The sequence below is a fragment of the Arachis hypogaea genome, chromosome 3 (genome assembly GCF_003086295.3).
Source record: "Arachis hypogaea cultivar Tifrunner chromosome 3, arahy.Tifrunner.gnm2.J5K5, whole genome shotgun sequence".
Taxonomy (NCBI): Eukaryota; Viridiplantae; Streptophyta; class Magnoliopsida; order Fabales; family Fabaceae; genus Arachis; species Arachis hypogaea.
Window position 1 is genome coordinate 126,737,986 of NC_092038.1, and position 22,285 is coordinate 126,760,270.

The following is a 22,285-nucleotide window of genomic DNA, read 5'->3' on the forward strand; positions in this document are numbered from 1 at the left end:
GTTCTAATCAGCCCGCAGAGGCGAAAAAACATGTGCGCCGCTAAGCAAAATATATGAAAAGCTAAAACAAGTATTTATTCAGAGACGGCTTAAAACAAGTATCAATTATTATGTCACTTTATTCAGAAAGCAAATGATGATTTCTATATCCAACCAGAAATTGATTCACAGAATTATAAATATTTTGTGTATCCTTTAAGCTTTGGAACAGTATCGAAATAAATCATTACAAGAGATAATGGAAGAAAGGGAAATAAAATAATATTGAGAAATAGAGTTAATCATAGAAGTGGAAGCTTTAATCATTTTATTGAACAGAGCACAAAGAGTATGCAGCATTAAACAGCACACACTCGAACTTATCAGATTAGAAGGGTCTAGATTTCCCTCCAAACAAAATCACTAGAATCTTCTCTCATTTTCTATTTTTTTCCTATAGAGATTTACAGAAAGATTACAGAACAAGCCCATAGCAATCTTCAATGAAGATTTTGAAGATAAGGACTTGTTAAGATTCTTAAGACGTGTGAAATCAGCTCAAATCCCTTCCTAATCTAGGAGTAATCTACTAATTCAATATACAAACAACAAACACAATCTATTTACACAGCAAAGGAAAAAGCTGTGATCATATCATCACTTTGTTCTCTTTTCCCTTGACTTAATACTGTTCATCATCTGATGCAAACAAGGCCACTGAAATTGAAGCCAGCTTCCCACTATTCAGCCTTGACTTGGATTTCCTCAATGGTGCCTTTGGAGTTACAATTTCCTCAAACCCTTTTGCATCATTAAAATTAATGGAAGAATGAAAGGAATCAAAAGTTTTCTTCTTTGGAGTACTGTACTCAAAGTGGAACCTCTTTGCAACTTCAGCCTGCAATAGAATAAAAATCCACCATCAGTTACCAAATTAGAACCCTAAACAAAATTTAGAAACACAAAAAACAAAGAAATCACACTTAGAAATGGTACTTGATACTCACTGCTTCGCTAATCGTTTTCGAGACATGCAGAAGCTGCTCCAAATCCTCATGGTCCACACCACACAGCACCCTAATCTGCAATTGACACAATTAGGGGTTACAAAAAATTCAGAATTCTGCATTTCATTCAAATCAGTGAACTTGAAAATAATAATTAAAAAATAAACACAATTTTTAGAATTACTATTACACCATCAGAATTGAAACTCACCAGAATATCAAGAGGAAGGGCTTCAAGGAGAGACCTTTCAGAGTTAAAGTTGAACCTCCCACTACACACTCTCTTCAATGGAGCCATATCAGTTTCTGAATCAAGAGGAGAACCTTCTACATTGCCAGAAACAACCCTCTTCCTTCCAAGCGATCGTGTTCTTGTAAAATTATAGCCCTCAAATCCTATCGCCATGTCTTCCAGTGAACCCTAGTAATCTCCAAAATAATAAACTTAACAGCGCTAAAACTTCGAACTTTCTTTCTCTAACCTGCAAATACCCAAAACCTTAAGGATCAGAAACAGGCCACGAAGTCACAGCACCGAATGAAGTATTTAATTACAGAATATTGAAACAAATTTTTGAAAAATCCAAAAAGCGGGAACGCTACGTGCCAGTTTCAACAAACTCGGGAAAAAAAATAGGAAGAAATGAGACAGGAAACGTACCTAGATATACGAGGGTTTCCAATGAGGAAAGAAACCGAGGAGATTGAGGGAAAATGGAATTCTCTTTGGTGTTACTGTTGAAATTTTCTGCCTTTGATCAAACTCAACTACTCTCTTTTCACTTGCCTTATTAAGATTCTTCGTATTTTGGGGGAACAAATGAGTCCTGCTCGTTATATATGAACCAACTAATTTGAAAAAAGAAAATGAAAAAATGAAAAAGCTTTTGAATTTTTTTTTAATAAAGCAATTGCCTGTGAACAGTAGAAACGCGTGGAAAATTGGCGAAATTTCGGAGAAAATATCTACTCTCTTTTTTTTAATCTCTTTCTATATCTCTCTGGAAATGGCGGTTAAAAATTAGAGAGAGTGTGGAAAACTAGCCGTTGTGACGGGACACGTGGCGAAGTGGGAAAGCTTTGGGCGACACAAGTGGGGTGATGACGTGGTTCATGGTCGGCTCGAGTCGGCTTTGTCGGTTGCTTCCTGACCACGTTCATGAGTACGTGGACGTAGGGATGACCTGGACCCTCACCGTAGTGGATCACACCCCACTATATTATACTCTGTCTGCGGTGACACGTGTGAAAGGTCCTTGATCAACGGTGGAAAGTGGTTAAACTAACTGGATAGTGGGACCCATTTGAGAAAGTCTTTGGTGTTTTTGAGTTTGACGTTGTATTCCAAGTAGGCGGCTGGCGGCTTTTGCTTGTTTGCTTTGGCTGTTACATGTTTTTATTTCGGGGTAATTTGTGTTAATTGCTTAAGGAGTCAGAGTAAAACAAATGTTGAAGTGCCGATGCTAAGTCAACAGCTGTATGAATGAATGTATGTATGGGAATCAATCATTGATGATGAAACATGGCATCGACATCTTCTCTGGACAGGTGTGGAAAGCAATTAAGCAAAGTGGGAGTGTGGTGAAGTGAATAAAATCAAATGAAAACAATAGATTAAGGAAACTTAGCGGAGAGCAGAGTTTCTTGAATCACATGCCGAAAGCGAGTTTAGGATACAAACAACTTAAATGTGACATTGTATACAAAATAATTAAATCTAATAATAGATTTATCTTCTTGCATATGTATGTTATTATCACAAAGTACTTAAGAGTGTATTATTGAGCTAAAAAAAAATAGTGACATAAGTAGTCATATTTTTTTTCTTTATCTTTTAGGGAAAAAAAAATTTTTGTATATTAATATATAATTGAATATATGTAACAAAGTTAAACTTCAAGATGAAGTCTGGCATCAAACTAATTCCTCAAACTGTGTACAGTTCTAATTTGAAAAGAAAAGATTAAAAGCTTAGAGAAAGATGCTTTACGAAATATCGTTAGCAATAAGCTAATAAAAACTAGAGAAATAATTTGAATATCACTCTGTTCAATTTGAAGTAAACATTTATCCTCTATAATATAAAATAGTACATTATATATATACACACAAGACACAATCCTATTTATCTATATGTATAATCTTTTTCAAACCGAAAATATTACCATATTACCATTTTATAGGATACACTGTTACAGTACTTTCGGTTTAATATTCACATTTTTGCCTTATGTTATTCAATACCGTGTGTAACTGTATTTTTGTATTGCAATTCTTATAAAATTATAATTCAGGAATTAGGCACGCAGTGGAATATTTCTTCTTTTGCATCGGATTCCTTGGCACCTTTAATTGAGGGATTAGGTGGCGGAATGGCATTTTACTTTGCCTTGGATTCCTTTGCCATTTTGTGATCATTAAGAAGCCAACCAATCACCAACTTTATGAGGGTGCCTAGATATCTTATATTTTATGACCATAAAGATTTTTCCTTACTTGTAATCTTTGCAAATACATTCACCCTGCCTAATAGTTTTTGTCAATCAATATCCACCGACGATTCGAATAAAGAAAATAAATAAAAATCCAACCAAGAGCATATATTCTTTCACATAATTACTTTGTTCCCCTTCGCATTATTTGCATTTTTTAATTAGCGATCGGTGCTTCTTCACTACAGTGGAGATGCCGGAATGTCTATCCTATTATTTTTTGTTTGGTTGGAGATGATTTTACATAAGCTTTATCCGAACGAATTCATATGTAAATTTCAGCAAAAAAATAATTTGGATAAAATTTACTTTTTCTTTTGTAATCCTTGTGATCAGGGATTAAAATTGCTCAATACTCACCTAGGAAATTATCCAACCACCAAGCTAAACAAAACCGCCTGTAGTTTACGCGTGAAGGTACTCATGGTTATTACAAAAGGGCTCCAAAGTACTTTCAAATGCCATATATAGCTGAGGCCAGGTGGTTGCCCACTTTGACCAGGTTTTCTTTCTTTCTTTTATTGGTCGCCAAGTCCACCGTCATGAAAAGGAAGACGAACGCGCTGACGCCGGCCGTGGGGTTTCAAGTTTGACTCGTGCCTAGAACTTTGAAAGCAATGGCACATGAAATACCGACCACAAACGGGGTCCATCTTAAGTCAACTTAAAATTTATATTTGTATAAAATTATGTACGCAAAACTTTGATTGGATCAGGCTTTTGTCTAATGAATCAGACAATGAACCGTTTTTATCATTGTCTCCCCAAAACCAAAGGGGTTTTGTTTTCCTCATTGGTACAATGCGGATTAAGAATTTGAGTCCAAGTTTTCACTTTCAGTGATCCATGAAATTGCCATCCTCCTTCAAACCAAAACTCCACACCGAGACGCAGTTTTCATGACCTACATTAGACATTAAACATACTCAAAATTATCAATGAAGAGCAATGAAATTGGCAAATAAGCCTCTACATATATTGAATCTCAGAATTCCATGAAATCTAAAAGTATATCAGCGCAACTGTTAAACTTATCAATTCCATAATTCAAATATTGAATGAAAACCGTATAAAAAATAGAAGAATCAACACAGGAAAAAACCAGTGTCAGGATCAAAATACCACTCAAACTCAAATCTTCATTGTCGTCATCAGGAATTACAAATCTTCGGTGACCTGAGGAAGACACCGCATGGGGCAGAAATGGATGGAACGAGAAGCCATTAACTGTGTCTGCAAAAAAAAAAGAGGGGGGGGGGGGGGGCTCTTATAAACAGTTATGAGAATGAAAAAATGTGCACAAAGAACACCTGCGGCCAACTAGCTGGTAAAAACAATGTTAGTGGACTTGCACTCCCCCCACTTTTGATAACTACCAAACACATTGGGACTTAAAAGAATGAATGAATAACAGAGATTCAAAATTATGTCTCGTTAGTCGTTACATTATATGGGGCTTGCAATTATTAGATTATCTGCAAACAGAGGAAAGGAAAATGGGGGAAGAATTCAGCCTTATGCAAAAATCAGGAAATAGACAAATAGTACATGGAACTAGGATAAATGGGGTAAGCACAAATAATCAGATCATGCAATTAAACCACCATGACTAATTGATTATCTCTCATTAAAGAAAATTCAGTTCACTGCCATAACGCCACTGATATTTTGATGCATGTAACAATCAATCCAGAGTCAAAATACAAGGTTCACAAATCACAACAAAAACATAAATAAAATTAGAAGCTGAACTAAAGGGAACACGAGGAAACAGATATTATCAAAATGGTGGAACCCGACAAGCTATGTGAAAAAAACCCACAATGGGTAAACAAGTGAGATGGTTTCGCCCATTACATAGTTTTAACTCTGAACTTCAAGTAATGGTGGAAGAGGAAGCAAGACCTAATTTTTAGCATGAATGAAACATCACTGAGCATATGCATTGCAGATGTGATCCAAATAAGGCAGCATACTTCAAGAAAACTGATAGGTCAGATAAGTGTAAAAGATGAGTTATCAAAGCCCAACAATCATCATTGAAGAGTACAAGAATTAAGTACCTAATGCAGCCTGGAAGCCTGATACCCACTGCCCAGTTTGAAGATCGTATATATGTACTAAGCCATCCTGAAGGGATTATCATTTAGAACCATAAGCCAAATATTAATTGACTGTCATTGATAGAAAATAGGAATGGTTTAGAAAGAAACCTGGCCGCCTGTACCAAGATGCTGACCAGAAGGGTCAATATCAAAAAGTATCCGCTGATTGGTGCTTTCTGATGATCTGTATAACCTAGTAACATGGTGCATACATGCATCTTAGCATTGAACATGTATAGGTGTGGTGTAAATAGTACATTAATTCCTTGGGGGTGGGAATCTAAAGATCACAGGAAACAAGGTGCTTGGAGTCTGTCGATCAAGATTTCATATGAACGGCAATTTATACAGGCAAAAAAGTGGGTCATCATGAGTTAAGAAATACTGCAGCTATATTAGCTATGGATTTCACAAATTTAACTACATTGTAGCCAAGCAGAGTATGTCACTCATATTATCTGCTTCTTTAAATGTCTAATAATGGGGAGGTCTTGACAATTTCAACAAGTCCTTTGTTTTCAGGGAAGCACTTGCAACTTAAAAGTAGGTTAGACTTTGCTTCAGTTTTGTTCATTAGCATCTATACTCCATACCATTATACTTAATATTTCAATCCACATATAAATAAAACACAGGAAAGAGAACCAAGAGAATAGTACTTGAAGACACAGTCAACAGCTTTGCGCACATCCCAGCATAGTATGTAAGGGTCCTTCAAGAAATTTGAATATCCGATATTGGTGAATAATCATATATATAAAATATATGACAAGAAACAGTGGTAAATGCAACCATAAAATAAGGAATGGGAGCTACATCAGAGATATTTAAGTAAATTAACCAAAAAAAAAAAAATCATTCATCAAGTTGAAAACAACCTAGGTAGAGAAGGAAATATGAAAATCTTACCTTCCGACCTCCAGTATATAGATAATTTCCATCTCTGGAAAACTGGACCTGAAGGAGGGGGAATTTTAGGCTTTCTTCTTTATTTCATATTCAGAACCAATTAGTTACAAGCAAAGGTGACTTACATGCGTAATCCCACCTTCTTGACCATGCAAAACGTACAAGAGTTCCATGTTATCTTCCCTATAAATGCCAGTAGTTTGACTGTATGAACCCAAAGCAAGCATTCCAGTATGAGATGGAGAGAAGGTCATTGCAGATATGATACCTGCATGGTGAAAATTTAGGGTATAGGATGAATTATATGCATACATTTGGGTTGGAGCATGTTCCCATTATTGCACAATGATTACCATATTTTTTCCCTAGATAAAAGATTAAAATCTAATTAATATACCTAATTTGAAAAAATACCTGTTTGGCCTTCTTTTTTATCTTTTGCTGTCGAATACAATTCAAAATCTCTGCCAGGACGATGTAGATCAAACATCCTGATACATTTGTTGTATCCAGCGAATATCCTACAAAATAAACAATAGATTTAGGTTCATCATCTAATTATAAAAGTCATAATTTAATTCATCACACTGATCACCACAATCAGTCAGAGTAAAAAGCTCTACCACATTGTGAAAAACAACATCATGGATGGGATATGTGACTTTAGATAAAACAGGCAGAAATCCGAAGCATTGGTCCATGGCGTTTTAATTAAATAAACCTAAGGGGTGATAAAATGTTTAATTGTCCCGAAGAAAGTCTCTTTTTAGGAGGGGGGGGGGTGACTTTCGTGGATGATATATAAGGTCTCTTTCAGATATATTTAAAAAAATGAAGCACAAGTTGTCAAAGGAAAAATGCATTACGTATATGTAAACTACTGGTCCTCAAAAGAAACATGTTACTTACTTAGTCCCGGCAGGATTAAAAGCAACTGAAAATGCCGCAGTAATCTCATCCATGTTATCATAAGCTCGATACGTACAACGTAGCTGCATGTTGAACCCAAAAAAAGAAAAAGATAAAGGATCAGAAACTCCAATAATAGCACTATAGGAAACAGAATGTGTAACGACTGCTCAACATAAGCTGGAACTGACACTTGGTATGAATCTCATAACCACAGTACACTCGTGATCAATTTGACATGCTTCTTTTTCTTTAAAATGAATAAATAAATTTATCGGCACAATAGAGGTTTAATTTGAAGATTTTGGCATCAAGCAAAACAAATGGAGCAGACGAGCTTCGTAGTTTGCAAATTAAGCTCATGAGTGAAGAAGCAGTACCTGTCCTAAAGTAGCATCCCATAGATGAATAGGATGGTCGCGAGTGGTAGTTGCAAAAACATTGGTCACAGGATCTGAAACATATGCAAATTTTAATGCCAAATCTTCGTTCATATAGACCAATAAGCATGATAATCAATAATCATTCAAGATATAAAAAAAGTTCTGGAGTTTAGGAAGGAACCTGATGCAGACATGTAAGGATACCAACAAAAATCATGTATAGGCTCTCCTTCACTCATAACTAGACTCGCCGCAAAGGAATCTACAACCACCAACAACAACAACAAAATGATTTGACTACTACGCTTGCATGCAAAAGCATTCAAAACAGCAAGAATACGTCAACGTTGCAGGTAGCATACCGTCATCAGATTGTGAAGCATCAACCAGAGTGGCGGCTTCAGGGTCCGGTCTGAAAGAGTAGAAAGTAAAAGCGAATTCGGTGCATTTTACGAAATAAATAGATGATAATGGAGGAAGAAGGGAAGTTATTTTACAGAGTGAAGATGCGGAGAGTGTTGTCGTCGGAAGTGGTGAGGAAACAGGAACCATCGGGCGACCTGAAAGAAAGAGAGGGAGAAAAGATGAATGCGAGGCATGAAAGAGAGTGTGAAGAAGGTGAGTTTATTAGTCAGTTAGTTACCATTTGACGGCTTTGAGGAAGTTGTTAGGGTTAGAGGGAGTGACGAACTGATTATGGAAGTGGTAGGTTCGGTGAGGAGGGAGATCGAAGCGAAGGCGGGGCCACGAGTAGCCGGTGGAAACGGAGTGTTGGATGGGGCTTGCTACTTGAAGCTCCTCTTCTGCTCCCATGGCTCTGCTCAGCGCCTTTTCTGTGGCAATTACAACCGCCAAAACTCACTCTCCTCTTCGTCATGCTTTCTGCTCTGTTCTTTCTCTTTTCTAAACGATTAAAAAAATATTAAAGATTAAAAGTTTTCTTTTTCAACATAATTTTTAAGAAAAAGGGTCAACTAAGTGCAAACGTTTTCTTGGTTAATATTAATAATTTTTTAAAATGTAAATCCTAAATTTTTAACTTTAATCCTAAATCTTAATCTTAAATCTTAACTAATTAAAATTAATTATCTATATTTATTCTCTAAAAGAAACAATATACTATCACATATAGCTAGTTTGTTATTTTATTTATTTCTACAGTTTGTTTAATATTTTATGATCGAATAAAAATCTATTTAAAATTATTTTATCTTTAAAAAATGATTCCTCAATAGTCTTTTTTTCTTTAGTTCTAATGATTTTTTTTCAAAAAATATAAGAAATCAATTTTTAAATAATCAATATTAGTTAATTGTTTATATTATAAAATTATTTTTTAACTTTTATTTTAATAAATTTACGTTGTAGAATATAAAATTTAAGAATTAGAATTTAAAATTAAAAAAATTTAATGTTAAATGAAAAAAAAAGCCTAGGAACTAGCAACTTTTGTATTTTCTAGTCAGCACTTAACCATAAAAAAAAGTGAGTGATTTCTTATTATTAAATATAATCTCACACCATTAAAAATACTATTGATGACCAATTGATGATTACAAAATACCAAAGTTGATGCCTCTAGCATTGCTCCATGAGAGATTATCTCCTTAACTGAACTTTTTTTTCTCATTAGTCATTACTACCAATATTCAAACTTAATTAAAAATATTGTGACGATAATTTTTTAAAGCAATTTCCCATTAAAGCCAAAAGTTCTATACACTAAAGAAAAAGAACAAAAGAACTTGCCTATTATTCTTGGTTGGAAATACATTGGCATTCAACCGTAATTGCCTTTCCTGAATCAAAATGCATACAAGTCTAGTTCCATTTAGGGTGGCAAAAGGACATTGGAAAACATCTTCATAGTTTATTTTAGTACGCACTGTGCATGCATCTTACATGAATTTACAGTACCTTCCTTAATTATCAGTTGATTGTACGATCCTTTGTTGAATTAATACGTGGCAAACTCTTTTTGGAAGGAAGAAGAGGCTTCCAATCTCGAAACAATAATAGCAAACCAAATTCAGGGGGTTTTCCTTAATGAGATTAGTAAAATAAAATATTGCTAAGAGCTTCTTAAATATGGATCATTCTTGTAACTTGAATACAAGGGAAGTTCAAGAGCCTTCTCAGCAATTTCACCGTCTTCATGAATCTTAGCTATTAAGCTTTCAAGGGATGGAAAATTGGCCTATATATGCACACAATGCCAGGTTTTAGCGAAGCTTAAAAAGTATATGCAACACAAGTAACACAAGAAATACTCATTCAGCTCATACCTCAGGACGAATGTAACCAACTATAATGAGCCGAAGTTCTTCCCCATAGAAATCCTCATCAAACTTGTAAAGTATCCAAGGCTCCTGTGTTGATAGAAAGGTATCATCAAGAAACTTATGAGGCAAATAATTCTTTTACTGCATATGAATGATCAGATCAGAACACTTACTATAGTCTTTTCTTTGTTGTCAAAATATGGATTCCAACCAATACTCATGACCATTTTAAAAACACCTCTGGATGATAATCCAGCCCAACCAAAATAAACCCCCGAGGGATGCTCTGCAAGGAGATCTGAATAGCCCTTTGTTGATAAATTAGCTGCAAGAAAATGGTTTTCTCACTACTATTAGTACTAGACCAGAATTCGTCTGCAGATGAGATATATTCAAAGGCAAATTACATCAACCCATCAACCCTCCCCCGCAACCCCAAAAAAGAATGGCAAATTACAAAATCAATACCACATCTGAACCTATACTACAGGAAATGAGGAAACCACAAAACAGGATTGTTATCTCATAGAAACACTTATTCTTTTGGTTCATACCAGAAGTTTGAACTACTCTTGCTTATAAAAAGATGCTTCTTATTATAAAAAGCAAAATAATAGTACGAAAAATCTAATGAAGTGGCATTATGGCATCATTTACACCCAACGAATAATATTGCATTACATCCATTCATCAAATTTAATACTAAATTATTTTTTGCTGGGTAGCAAAGCTCTTTGCTTATCAACCTTATCTTCATTTCAGGTAAATATCACAGTACAACAGTCAATACAAGATGAAATGTACAACTCAATTTTATTTTGCATTTATAGCAGAAGAAGGGCACATACATTTCCACTAGACACTAATTGTAGAATAAGTTCTCACAAACCTGTAGGGATCCCGAGAACCTTTGAGCCACGACCAAATCCCTTGATGACAGGACCCCCAATATACCAAGGATCTAATGGCAAAGTTCCATCAACCCCTGCAAGAATTTACAATACTAGCTCTTTATGAATGAGATACTGAAAAATGAAATACAATATACACAAAGAATACAAACTTAAGGTATTAGGGGATTACAATCTTCAAATGGTGGTAGACCCCACTTTTCAGGTCGCAAATCAAGTAGGGAATTGATGACTTCATCTGCTGCAGTATACAGATGCGACTGTTTTGGAAGTGATGGTACAGCAACCACTTGCATCTCAGCAGCCTTACCTGCAGTAACACCAGGACTGATGTAGCCAGATAAACATTTGTTCAGAAAAACGGTATGGAGGAAAGGCAGCATCTATTAAGAATACAATCTGGCTTGAAAAATCATCATTCATGCAAGCATCCAAAGTAGAAACCTCGCCGGAAATAGGCAATCAGTTTTCAACTATTATGAAGTGAGCTGTCTCAGATAATCAGTTAAATTACAACAGAAGAATAAATGTATACTGGACATATGAGGCTAACTGGGCAAGTCCAAGGCTCAGTTCAGAGCATCATAGTTCGAAAGATATAGAGATCCCTGGGAGGCAGTTTTTTCAGATAAAGATGTGTAAGATCCAAATCAATTAGAGTGGAAGGAAATGTGATAAAAAGTAAGTTTAAATCATAAACCATAATTTACATGAGAATTCAACCTGAGAGCAAATAATATACAAAAGAATATTGTGAAGGAATTTAGCCAGGACGTAAAAAAAGGGGTTCTAAACAGGTTCTCTCTCTTTCTCTCCCTCAAATATGCACTATAATCCTTCACCAAATTACCTAAGCACAGAGAAATTACAGGAATCTGATAAAAGTATGCTTTTAATCCTTAACAACTAGCCATCATCCTTAAAAAAGCAAAAAGATCATATAACTTTGGCTGGCTAAGTTATCACACAACAGTTCTATGCAGCCAATACGTGATGTATTTGAAAGTTAAATATACGAAGAACATAAAACTGTGAGCACTAGGCTACAGAAACCTACTTGACTCACTGGGAAGAGGGGAAAGGTAGTAACATTATCTTCGTATATTATAAATATAACCAAAGGGAATAGTATATTTAGGGAGATGAGAGGTGACCAAAAAGAACGTGTAACCATCAAAGACTTGGAGCTACCACGGAAACTGTATACCAGATACAATCAATACCTGGTAAGAAAACAGAAATTGAGGAACTTACAGAGAATCTTCAATAACAAGACAGCTAGAAGGCTCCATGCTTAATCTCTTAGCGGCTTCAAGGAACCTGATGATATTAGGCACAATATAAAATATTTAGAAATGGAAGAGGAAGAAAAAAGCACAAAGATCTTTCTTATATGGACAAGCAAGCCTCGGTCTCCAAAGCTAAGACCACATTGTAGCATCTCACATGTCAGGAGAAGGCTTCCCTGTTCTGACTTCATCACCACCAATTATGACAGAGAAAGAGCTTTTCCATCCTACACACAAACAAGCTCATTCGTATAATAACACACAACCACGAGCAAAGGAGCACAAGAAGCTAGTGATACTTAAATAAACCAACCATCATGATAAGATATTTTGGCTTCAATGCTCTCCTTTGGAGAGTTTGATGCTAATGCCATTGGAACCCCATGATTCTTTAGATGTTTAAGCAAACGATTGGCACCAGGAAGGGCTTTAATGTTGCACCACCTAAGATGAGAAAAGTGCCAATGTAAGAGAATATTTCCTTCAGCCAATTCGGCAAGAGTTCAATTGTTCAACCAAATAAGTGTATCTATTAGGGAAAGAAAAAAAAAAGTTATTGATGTGTCCAATACATCAAATTTTCAATTGAATCAAGTCCACCAAATCAGGATGAATTTCCCGAACGATTGACTTCATAAGTATTCATGAATTTCATAAAGTGGATGAATCTAATGAAAAATTCCCGAGAAAATGCAGCCAGAGGTTTTAGGGGTAATGGAGGCAGTTATAGTTAATTATTCGATGATAACTCGAAACTTGCGGCACTTCACATTCAAATTTTGATTGACATATAAAAAGAACAATATATTGTAATAGAAAATTACTGATCGGAGAACAAAGGCGAAATTTGGGAAATAAATTCAATAGTTGAGCAGGGAAGTTGATAATCCTCGACAACAGCAGCAGCAGCTTCAAAAGGTGTCTTCCCCAAAATTTTATGAGCTTCCCTTCCATCCCATTGCTTTCCATACCTACTTAGTTGAACCTTTAATACGTTTCCCACAATGCCATCTGTCATTGAATACTCAAATCACAGTCACCTGTGTTATTATCAAACAAGTAACAAAATTGAATCTTGACAAACACGAAAGAATTAAGCATGTAAGCTGAGAAATGAGAAAAGTGACCTGTATTAAGGAGGGTGCCATCCAAATCAAGAATAACGCATCTAACCAACTTGGTCAAAGACGCTGTTGCCATCTTTTCAGTCATAGGAGCATCTGAAACACATAAATAACGATATATGAATACATATATACTACTACTGCTGCTGCTGCACAATTCAATTACCATATGACACATCATAAATTCATAAGAAGAAGAATTAAATGGACCCGTTACGAGGCTGAGTTGCAGTGAGGGAATAACAGCCTCCCAATTTATTTTCTTTTTCCGATAAAACCAAAAAACAGTATGGAGAAAGCTGATCAGGGGTTGGCAACGGGTCCCCATGGAGGCGGCGACATGCCCCCGCCCCCATCCGCCGAGGACCTGGATCTCCGCCAAATCGAAAAGAAAAAACAGAAAAAGAAATTTAACAAATATATCTTGTACCTAGAAGCACGAGGAGATCGAAACAGCTGCGAGCACGGGCAAACAAAGGCCAGGAGAGGCCGAGACGGCAGTCTGCAATCAGGGAGTGGAAGGCTGGAAGCTGCTCTGATAAGTATGCTTTCTTTGGAGAATTCGTTATCGTTATGTGAATTTTCACCCATGTTTTACTCTCTCAATTATTTAATCCATTAGATGCGACACTGGCATGTCCCATAGTAGTAACATTTTCTATTTTTCCATTTTATACTTCTTTATTAATTTTTTTAGTAATTTCATTTTTACTGCATATGATTCCAGATTTTTAAAAACAAAACGAGTGTAATTACACGTCATAGAGTGATAGGATTGAAATTATAATTTTAAATTATAATAATTTGATTAATAAAAAATTAAAATGTTATGCATTGTTTGTTTTTTTTAAATTTAGTATTAATTGGATTAACTCTAAAATAATTATTAATCGATTTTAATAATCTACTTTCTTCAATAAATCAGACATATATATTGAATGTGATAATAAATAATATAGTAATAGTTAAATCTACCCACAAATATATTGGCTATTATCACACTCTAAAACAAATTAAATATAAGGGCTATTAGCACGCACTTATAAATCTATAAAATCGCACCGTCTTTAATTCGTGCAAGGGTTTATTTATCAAATAAATTTAAAATATAGACAAAAAATATTTATAAAATGGACCTAGTATCACTTAAAATAATCATGGAAAATAATCAACTTACCTTATCATCCATAAGAACCATTTCTATGTAAGTCGTGTTGTTCTTGTCAAATTTGAATGAAACTTTTCATAACCTTATCATTCTTGCCTTTATTTTTCAAACTTTTTCATTACATAATATATCATAGGTAATATTGTTGATAGAGTCGTAGTTAGTATCCTTTAGGTATGAAAAAATAATAAACAGAAGAATTTCTATATCTGAGGTACGAATTTTTTAGATGATAAATAATTGTAACAATTTACTATTAATCCTTATATATATATACACACACTAATTATACACAGTAATAGTTAACAAATATTTTCAAGAGATACTTACTCAATATATATGTTATCGACATTAATTATATGCCAATATTTTTAGGAAAGAGCTAAAAGAGGAGATACATGAATATATATAATATTATTGCTATATAGGAAGCATACATAAATTGCTACATTTTTTTATTATATTATACAACTTAAAATTATACTATCATGTTATTATTAATCCTAGATACTTGCTATAGTTATATCAAATTTAATTATGAATCTAAATAAATAAAATAGATAACATTCAATATTATTTTTTTCTTTTTTACATTCAATATTATTGTAAATATAAAAAATAAAATAATTAATGAAAAATATGAGCAGAAAATAAAATATATTAATTAAAATTCAATTTGTTATCTAATTATTCTTGTGTCCATACGATATAACTTTACAAAAATGTTATGAATCACAATCTTTTTTATTCTACAAAAAAGAAAAACACTATATGTAGCCTTTAGTAGTACAAAATATAATTATAAAAATTAATTATTGATATTGATATTAATCATAATTGATTATTAATATTTAATACTCTAATTTTTTAAAATATATTTTACCTTTTTAAAATATAATGCATGTTCCGTGTAGACTTTATTATTATTATTGTTGTTATCCACTAATTGATATCAAATTAAATGGGTCATTATTAATATGTGCATCAATTATCTCCTAATAAAATTGTTGCAGTTGAATGAGAATTAGAACTATATCAATTGATATAATTAGAATGATTAAAAATATTGATGATTTATAAGTAGTTTAATAATGCATTAAATATTATTTTGATATAATTATAATATAATCATGCATTATTCATGAGCTAATTGTAATATAATTAAAATAAATTTATTTGAAAAAAAATTCATGTATAATTTTCAAAAATTATAATAATTTATTTATTTATATATACGTATATATTAATTTTGTTAAATAATTATATATATATATATATTTATAAATAATTATATACATATACATAAATAAAAAATATATAAATTATATTTTGTTAAATTTCATGTTATCAGCTATTAAAAACATTTAAATCACATGTATTAATTTTTTTTGTTATAATTATTTTGTTTTATATATATGATTATTTTTTATTCTACAATCGTGTAATAATATTTTTTTATAATATTATTGCTATATATGAAGCAGCTTTATATTACTATAATTATATCAAATTTAATTATGACTGTAAATAAATAAAATAGGAAACAATCAAAATTAAATTTTTTATAGTCAAAATTTACTGTAAATATAAAAAATAAAATCACTTATGATTAAAAATTTGAGTAGAAAATAAAAATCCATAAGCTAAATTCAATTTGTTAACTAATTAATTTTATGTCCATATAATATTATTATTATTATATATTGATTAAAACTGTGAATACATACTAATAAAATTATTACATACAAATGAGAATTAGAATTATATAAATTATATTAATTATATAAATTCAAAATTATTATTATTATTATTATTATTATTATTATTATTATTATTATTATTATTGAGTAATGATGATAATTCATGTGATAATAAATATTACCTATAAAACATCTAAAATTAAATAATATTCAAGTATAATTATGTGACAATTATAATTAAAAAATTACTGTATATGAAGTCACGTAAATTATTATTATAATTGATATAATAATTACTATAATTACTACATATTCTCAATCTTATCGGTTGTATCAATTTAACTATATCAATTATATTTAAATTAGTAGTCAATTATTTTTATGAAAATTCTTGCTATAATTAGGTTATACTTATGAGATTATCTGGTATTAATCGTTATAATTAATTTAATAAAGATATTTATTAAGTATATATGTTATCTATATTAATTATATGCCAATATTTATAAGAATGAGTTTAAAAAAAATGATATATAAATATATATATATAATATTATTGTTATATAAAAAATAGATTTAAATAATATATTAAATATTAATTTGATATAATTATAATAAAAATATTTTTCTAAAATAATATAATCATACATTATTTATGAGCTAATTATAATGCAATTAAATGTATAATATTATTCTATATTATTTATTTACCGTCATGATTTGATTTGATTGTTTTCTAGTTTATTTACTTACATAAATGATTAAAATATATAACATAATTATCGTAATTATTATAATTTTATAATATAATTATAATTAATATATTTTATCATAATTAAATATTGATTTGATATAATTATAATGAAAAAAGTTTCCTAAAATAATATAATCATACATTATTTATGAGCTAATTATAATACAATTAAAGATATTATTATATCATAATGTTTACTTATTACTATATTAATATAATATCAAAAGATACATGTTTCATTATTTTTTATAGATAAAATCGATTTTTATTGGCAACTAAATTGTGTTTAGGTCAACAAAAACTATATATTTAGGTAGAGATTTTTTGTCAAATATAATGAAAATACAAATAAAGAAATAAAGGATAAAAATAAACTTAAATAATATATATGACACCACTTCATTTTATTAATTATTAAATTATTTAAAAATAGTACATCCACGAAAAATACTCATAATATATAAATTGAGGCAATAATTTAAAATTTTCTAATTATAATTTAATCAAATACTAATATTAAAACCAAATTACTTAAACAATATTGAATCTATTCTAGTTCTTAGTCACGTATAATATAGAGTCATTCTCGTAATGATAACCAACTGAAATAACATCGTAAATATCAACATTTAGAATTCGTGCAAATTCAAACAATTCTCTTGTTAAATAAGCTTCATCATTCGTTATCCATGCAATGCGGCAAGGTATAGAATTGCCACACTAAGAAACCAAACTAACCCTTATTCCTCTCAATGGCATTGCATGCATGCAAAAGAAAGCCGGTAATTTATGAAAAAAAATCACAATATGTTATAAAATTATTTTAATAATGAATAATTTAAAATAAGAAAATTTAAATATATTACCAATCGTTGAAATTGCATATCCGAGTTTGTCACGAATTTAGCAAAACTGAACTTAAACTGAGAGAATTCAATCTCATTATGTACTCCACTTTGAAGATTTTCGGGCAGACGTAAAAAGCATAGAGGGGATGGAACTTGAACTTGCCCTATAAAATTACATGGATGCAATTCCTCAATCAAAAATCGAGCTTCTCCCAAAAAAGCTAACTTTAACCACATTCCATTAGGTTGGTCATAATAGGTGAGTAGATCCAACCATCCTTCGGTAGAGTAGAGATTATTGCCCCTTCTTTGAACGCTTACATCCATGTAGTTGGAACTTGAATTAGTGAAGACAACTCGATGAGGTATTTCTGGATGTGGTGCATTGTAAACGATTGTGGTAAAAGAGAATCGAACTAGAACATTAGACGATAAGAATAACTTAGAGTAATAACAATTAATAAATTATTAAAAGAATAATATAATAGAATGAGTATATGAAAAATATTATAAAAAATTATAAATTGTACCTTAAAATGATCAATTTCAATAAAAAACGAAAAATACATTCTTATTCTATGAAGTAGTAAAAAAATACTAAATATAAAATTATGAGCTGACTCTCAAATTTAGATTCATGTACCACAGAAAAATACTATTTATAGACATTAGTAAAACAAAAATAAATATGTAAATTACTTATTATTAAGGCAATTTTTTATTATATACAGTAATTACGCATTATAATTGATAAGTATTTTAATAGTGCATTAAATATTGATTTGATATAATTATAATGAAGATATGTTCCTAAATTAGTATAATTATATATTATTCATTAAATATTAATTATAATATAATAATATAATTATAATAAAGGTATTTTTTATAAAATAATTTAGAATAGATGAAAAATTTCATTCGTTTTGGAGGGAAAACGGACTCACGAGAGATTGACACGTCACCCTTATTAGATGGGAAAAAACGTAACTCAGTTTTAGTATATTAAGTAGATACCTCTTAAAATATAGAAAATAATTCATATATTTGAATTTTTTTTTTAAAAATATTTAAAAAATGCATAATAAAAATTTAAACAAAATTTAAAATTCGATTCTCTAAACTCTTTGTATATTTTTTTATTATTATTTGTTATTTACGTAAAAGATTACCAAATAAGTCTACTTAATGCGAAAATCATAAAATGTCAAAAATATCCTATTGACTCGGGGAATTCTTTTATTTTTATAAATAAGTTTATATAAAATGTTGTCAAAAACTTGTTTTTAAAGTCATTCTAGAGTATTAAGGGTCCGTTTGGGAAACACCAAAAAACAACTTTTTTCAACTTTTGACTTATAGAAAGTTACATTAATGTGTTTGGTACAATTATTTAGATAAATTTTTAACTTTTTAAAAAGTTATTTAAGAGTTTTTGAAGAAGTTAAAAAATGTGACTTTTCCTATTTTCAAAAGTTATTTTATCACTCTTATTTAATGCACAATTTTAAAATAAGGACTTTTATAATAACTATCCAAACTCAAAATAACTTATTTAAAATTTATTATTAATAAAAGTCCTTATATTTTAAGTTCCTTTTTCAAAAGAACTTATTTAAGAAGTTTAGTCAAACTGACCATAAATCTCACATTGTGGTTTGTATTTATTTTGTCCACGAGATAATTTTTGAGAAATCAAAATATCAATATTTTAGCGTTCATTATTATAGATGTGATTTTGAGAAATCAAAATCAAAATTTGACATTATTATACTGATCCTTTTATTTTATTTTATTTTTACACGCCTAAATCTAAAATGACACTAAAACAGTTCAGTTGAATTGAAACTGTCCAAATATTACAGTTCTCTCTTATAGGTGTGATTTTCCTCTAAAAAACGTTCAAAAAATCTTCTAAGTCTAAGGAGTTAGAATTTATCTTCTTGTGAAGTGATTACATCTCCACAAACTCGAATAACAGTACATGGCATATTTTTATGTTTTAAAAAAAAACCTTCACCAAAGTACATGATAAAGATTTGGTTTAGTTTTAATTTTTATTTTTTATTAAAATCCATATTCACTGTCTGGTGTGTGCATCAAGGAAATATCGTAATTGTAAAAATATGTATTTTTATATGGAGGAATGAATTGTATATCCACAATTTCGAGTATATTGTAATGCATGGCTGAATATGTGTGAGCGAGGCTGATGATATATTGATATTGGAGTTGATCTCAGAGAAATGTAATTTGTCCATTGCACGTTTGTGTTTGTTCTCTAAAAGAATGAATTTGAAAGACCTTAAAGTAGCACGCAGAGTTAAGTGAAGCACATACATTTGTATTATTTCAACATATGAAAGTAATATATGTATATATATAGGAGAAGAAAATTAACTTAGCTTCTCTCACAAAATCTGTGCATACATTCCAATAATCAAATATTTATGAAATAATACTAATTATGAAGAAACATTTATATTGTTAGTTTTCTCCATGTTTATTCGTACATTTTTTATTGTAAACTTGGATGAAGTAGTTGGATTCTTATTAGAGCATGCGTGCATTATTGCATAGAACTCAAATTAAACCAGTTTGCCGTTGACGCAGACCCATTGACCCACAAAGATAGTATTACAGTTGATATTAGGGTTAATTTGAAGGAAATGGGGCATGTCTATGCTGAAGTCTTGGGTGAGGCTAGCGCATGTTTCCCCTTGTTGAACGCCATGAATAACCTTGCATAACGGCACTCCTGCAATATTAATATCAATCAACACCAATAATAATGTAATTAAGGTAAATGCATGCAAGCTAAGGTTATAATAATTGATATTACGTACGTGGAGATGGTGTTGGTTGACCTGCTGCCACCATTGGTGTAAGCAGCATCATGAGAAGAAAAGAGGAAATCAGAATGGAGCTAATGCTGCTGTCAATCGTCTTAGCCATTCTCCCTCTTCAATTCAAACCTCCTCTTTTCTAAATTATATTCTCTGTTGGAATATATATTTATCTCCTTGAATGTTTTGAGTTGTGGTTTTGTTAGATATTGGGGCTTATTAGGTTATTTATATTAGGAGCCTTGTATGCATAGGACAAGTATAGTTCTGGAGGTAAGTTACTATAGCCGGCTTCATCTTCTTATCTTATAAGGTATAATATAATGTTGTTAATAATTGGTAGCATACTTCATAGTTCATACTTGATGTGGCACATGCAGGCCTTAAACTGTAGCCGTTCTACTACCATTTCTTGATTCTACCGAATATATTATTATACACAAAATATTGGACATTTTGTTGGAGCCAACATTATTCTACTTTCTAGGAATAGATTGAATCTAAATTGAGAATGATATTTATACTACTGTAACTTCCTGCTTGCTAACTTTCTTGAACTTGGCCTTGTGCTCTTTCCCTCATGCTTTATTTCTCAATCTCTTGCCATACTTCAAAGTTTTTGCCTATCCTTACTAGAAAAGCACCAATTCAAACAACAAACATATACAACAATATGTGTAGCCTATCCACTTGAGTTGGTCGAATAATTACCTCATTTGTCTAATTAAATAATTATCGGCAATTTGAATATTTTTTATGTATACAACAACATCTTTATCAATGATAAATTATTAAATAAAATTTAAATTATAACAAATTAATTATTAATTTATCAAATTAAAAAATATCATAATAAATATTTTGTTCATAATATATCCAATAAACTTAGAATATTATGTGATATCAGAATTGTATAAATTAATTAGGACAAGATAAAATTAAATGGGTAGCCTCTTCCTTCACATGGTTGCAAAAGAAACACATCGAATTTTCAATGTGATAACTCCTTTATCTTGAATATTGACTTTGCACCGATCAGAAAAAGAAAAAAGAAAAAACGGGTAGTATGTTTCTTGCATTTCCATGTGAAGATTTTAACTTCTGATTGTAATTTTGATCTCCATATATATTTTAATCTTCTTTATTTGTTGTTGTTTAATTTTGTTTTCTTCTTCTTTTTTTTTTCTCTTTGTTTTTTGCTTATTTTTATCATCATTCTCGTCATTTTCGTCATTTTTTTCGCTTATAATATGTTTAAAAATTATATCATAGAAATTTTAATACATAATATATAAATTTTGGTGCATAAAAAAATTTTAATATATAACATAAAAAATTTTAAAAATACATATCTAAAATATTAATATCCAACCAATAAAATACGTATATTACACAAATTTCGATGCATAATACATAAATTTTGGTACATAACACAAAAATTTTAGTGCCAGCAATAAAGTTTTTGAAAGACCACATGTTTAAAACATTTACACTCAACCAACAAAATACTTACAACACATAAAATTTAGTATACAATACAGAAATCTTAGTGCATTATACAAAAATTTTTAGAGAATTA

The 22,285-nt window shown here is 30.9% G+C and overlaps 3 protein-coding genes across 6 annotated transcripts; all 3 read right to left on the reverse strand.

Moving 5' to 3' along the window:
* Positions 1-277: 277 nt before the first annotated feature.
* On the reverse strand, positions 278-4,330 carry LOC112791388 (F-box protein At1g61340). The gene is made up of 4 exons (XM_025834201.2): positions 1,648-4,330; positions 1,198-1,468; positions 987-1,061; positions 278-877 (listed from the first exon to the last, which is right to left on the reverse strand). The coding sequence occupies exons 2-4, from the start codon at positions 1,390-1,392 to the stop codon at positions 662-664; spliced, it is 486 nt and encodes a 161-aa protein (XP_025689986.1). The 5' UTR covers positions 1,393-1,468; positions 1,648-4,330; the 3' UTR covers positions 278-661.
* On the reverse strand, positions 4,133-9,593 carry LOC112791386 (uncharacterized). Of its 3 annotated transcripts, none has more exons than XR_011880329.1 (15): positions 9,534-9,593; positions 8,428-8,687; positions 8,282-8,344; positions 8,147-8,196; positions 7,966-8,046; positions 7,782-7,855; positions 7,402-7,484; positions 6,907-7,013; positions 6,618-6,760; positions 6,493-6,540; positions 6,243-6,295; positions 5,692-5,776; positions 5,542-5,608; positions 4,601-4,953; positions 4,133-4,382 (listed from the first exon to the last, which is right to left on the reverse strand). XR_011880329.1 is itself a non-coding variant. In XM_025834194.3 (15 exons), exons 2-15 carry the CDS (start codon positions 8,595-8,597, stop codon positions 4,315-4,317), a joined length of 1,203 nt encoding a protein of 400 aa, XP_025689979.1. In that variant the 5' UTR covers positions 8,598-8,687; positions 9,534-9,593; the 3' UTR covers positions 4,133-4,314. The 3 variants fall into 3 exon arrangements, 1 of the variants encoding a protein (XP_025689979.1); XR_011880328.1 differs by having other exon boundaries at positions 4,601-5,453; XM_025834194.3 differs by having other exon boundaries at positions 4,601-4,711.
* Positions 9,594-9,634: 41 nt separating this feature from the next.
* LOC112791387 (bifunctional riboflavin kinase/FMN phosphatase) lies at positions 9,635-14,034 on the reverse strand. 2 transcript variants are annotated; one of them, XM_025834199.3, is made up of 11 exons: positions 13,821-14,034; positions 13,394-13,486; positions 13,091-13,277; positions 12,580-12,710; positions 12,424-12,493; positions 12,232-12,297; positions 11,150-11,304; positions 10,956-11,051; positions 10,240-10,391; positions 10,070-10,153; positions 9,635-9,981 (listed from the first exon to the last, which is right to left on the reverse strand). In XM_025834199.3, the coding sequence occupies exons 2-11, from the start codon at positions 13,476-13,478 to the stop codon at positions 9,856-9,858; spliced, it is 1,152 nt and encodes a 383-aa protein (XP_025689984.1). In that variant the 5' UTR covers positions 13,479-13,486; positions 13,821-14,034; the 3' UTR covers positions 9,635-9,855. The 2 variants fall into 2 exon arrangements, with proteins under 2 accessions (XP_025689984.1, XP_025689985.1); XM_025834200.3 differs by having other exon boundaries at positions 13,091-13,306; positions 13,821-13,980.
* Positions 14,035-22,285: the final 8,251 nt, after the last annotated feature.

Coding starts and splice junctions, on each gene's coding strand:
- LOC112791386 (XM_025834194.3), bottom strand. CDS start 8,597: ATGGGAGCAGAAGAGGAGCTTCAAGTAGCAAGCCCCATCCAACACTCC. Junction 7,856..7,965: donor TCCTTACATGTCTGCATCAG/GTTCCTTCCTAA, acceptor CATATGTTTCAG/ATCCTGTGACCAATGTTTTT. Junction 4,383..4,600: donor TGAAGATTTGAGTTTGAGTG/GTATTTTGATCC, acceptor TGTCTAATGTAG/GTCATGAAAACTGCGTCTCG.
- LOC112791388 (XM_025834201.2), bottom strand. CDS start 1,392: ATGGCGATAGGATTTGAGGGCTATAATTTTACAAGAACACGATCGCTT. Junction 1,062..1,197: donor CCCTTCCTCTTGATATTCTG/GTGAGTTTCAAT, acceptor TGTCAATTGCAG/ATTAGGGTGCTGTGTGGTGT. Junction 878..986: donor CGAAAACGATTAGCGAAGCA/GTGAGTATCAAG, acceptor ATTCTATTGCAG/GCTGAAGTTGCAAAGAGGTT.
- LOC112791387 (XM_025834199.3), bottom strand. CDS start 13,478: ATGACTGAAAAGATGGCAACAGCGTCTTTGACCAAGTTGGTTAGATGC. Junction 12,711..13,090: donor TCGCCTTTGTTCTCCGATCA/GTAATTTTCTAT, acceptor TTCTCATCTTAG/GTGGTGCAACATTAAAGCCC. Junction 10,154..10,239: donor ACAACAAAGAAAAGACTATA/GTAAGTGTTCTG, acceptor CTATCAACACAG/GAGCCTTGGATACTTTACAA.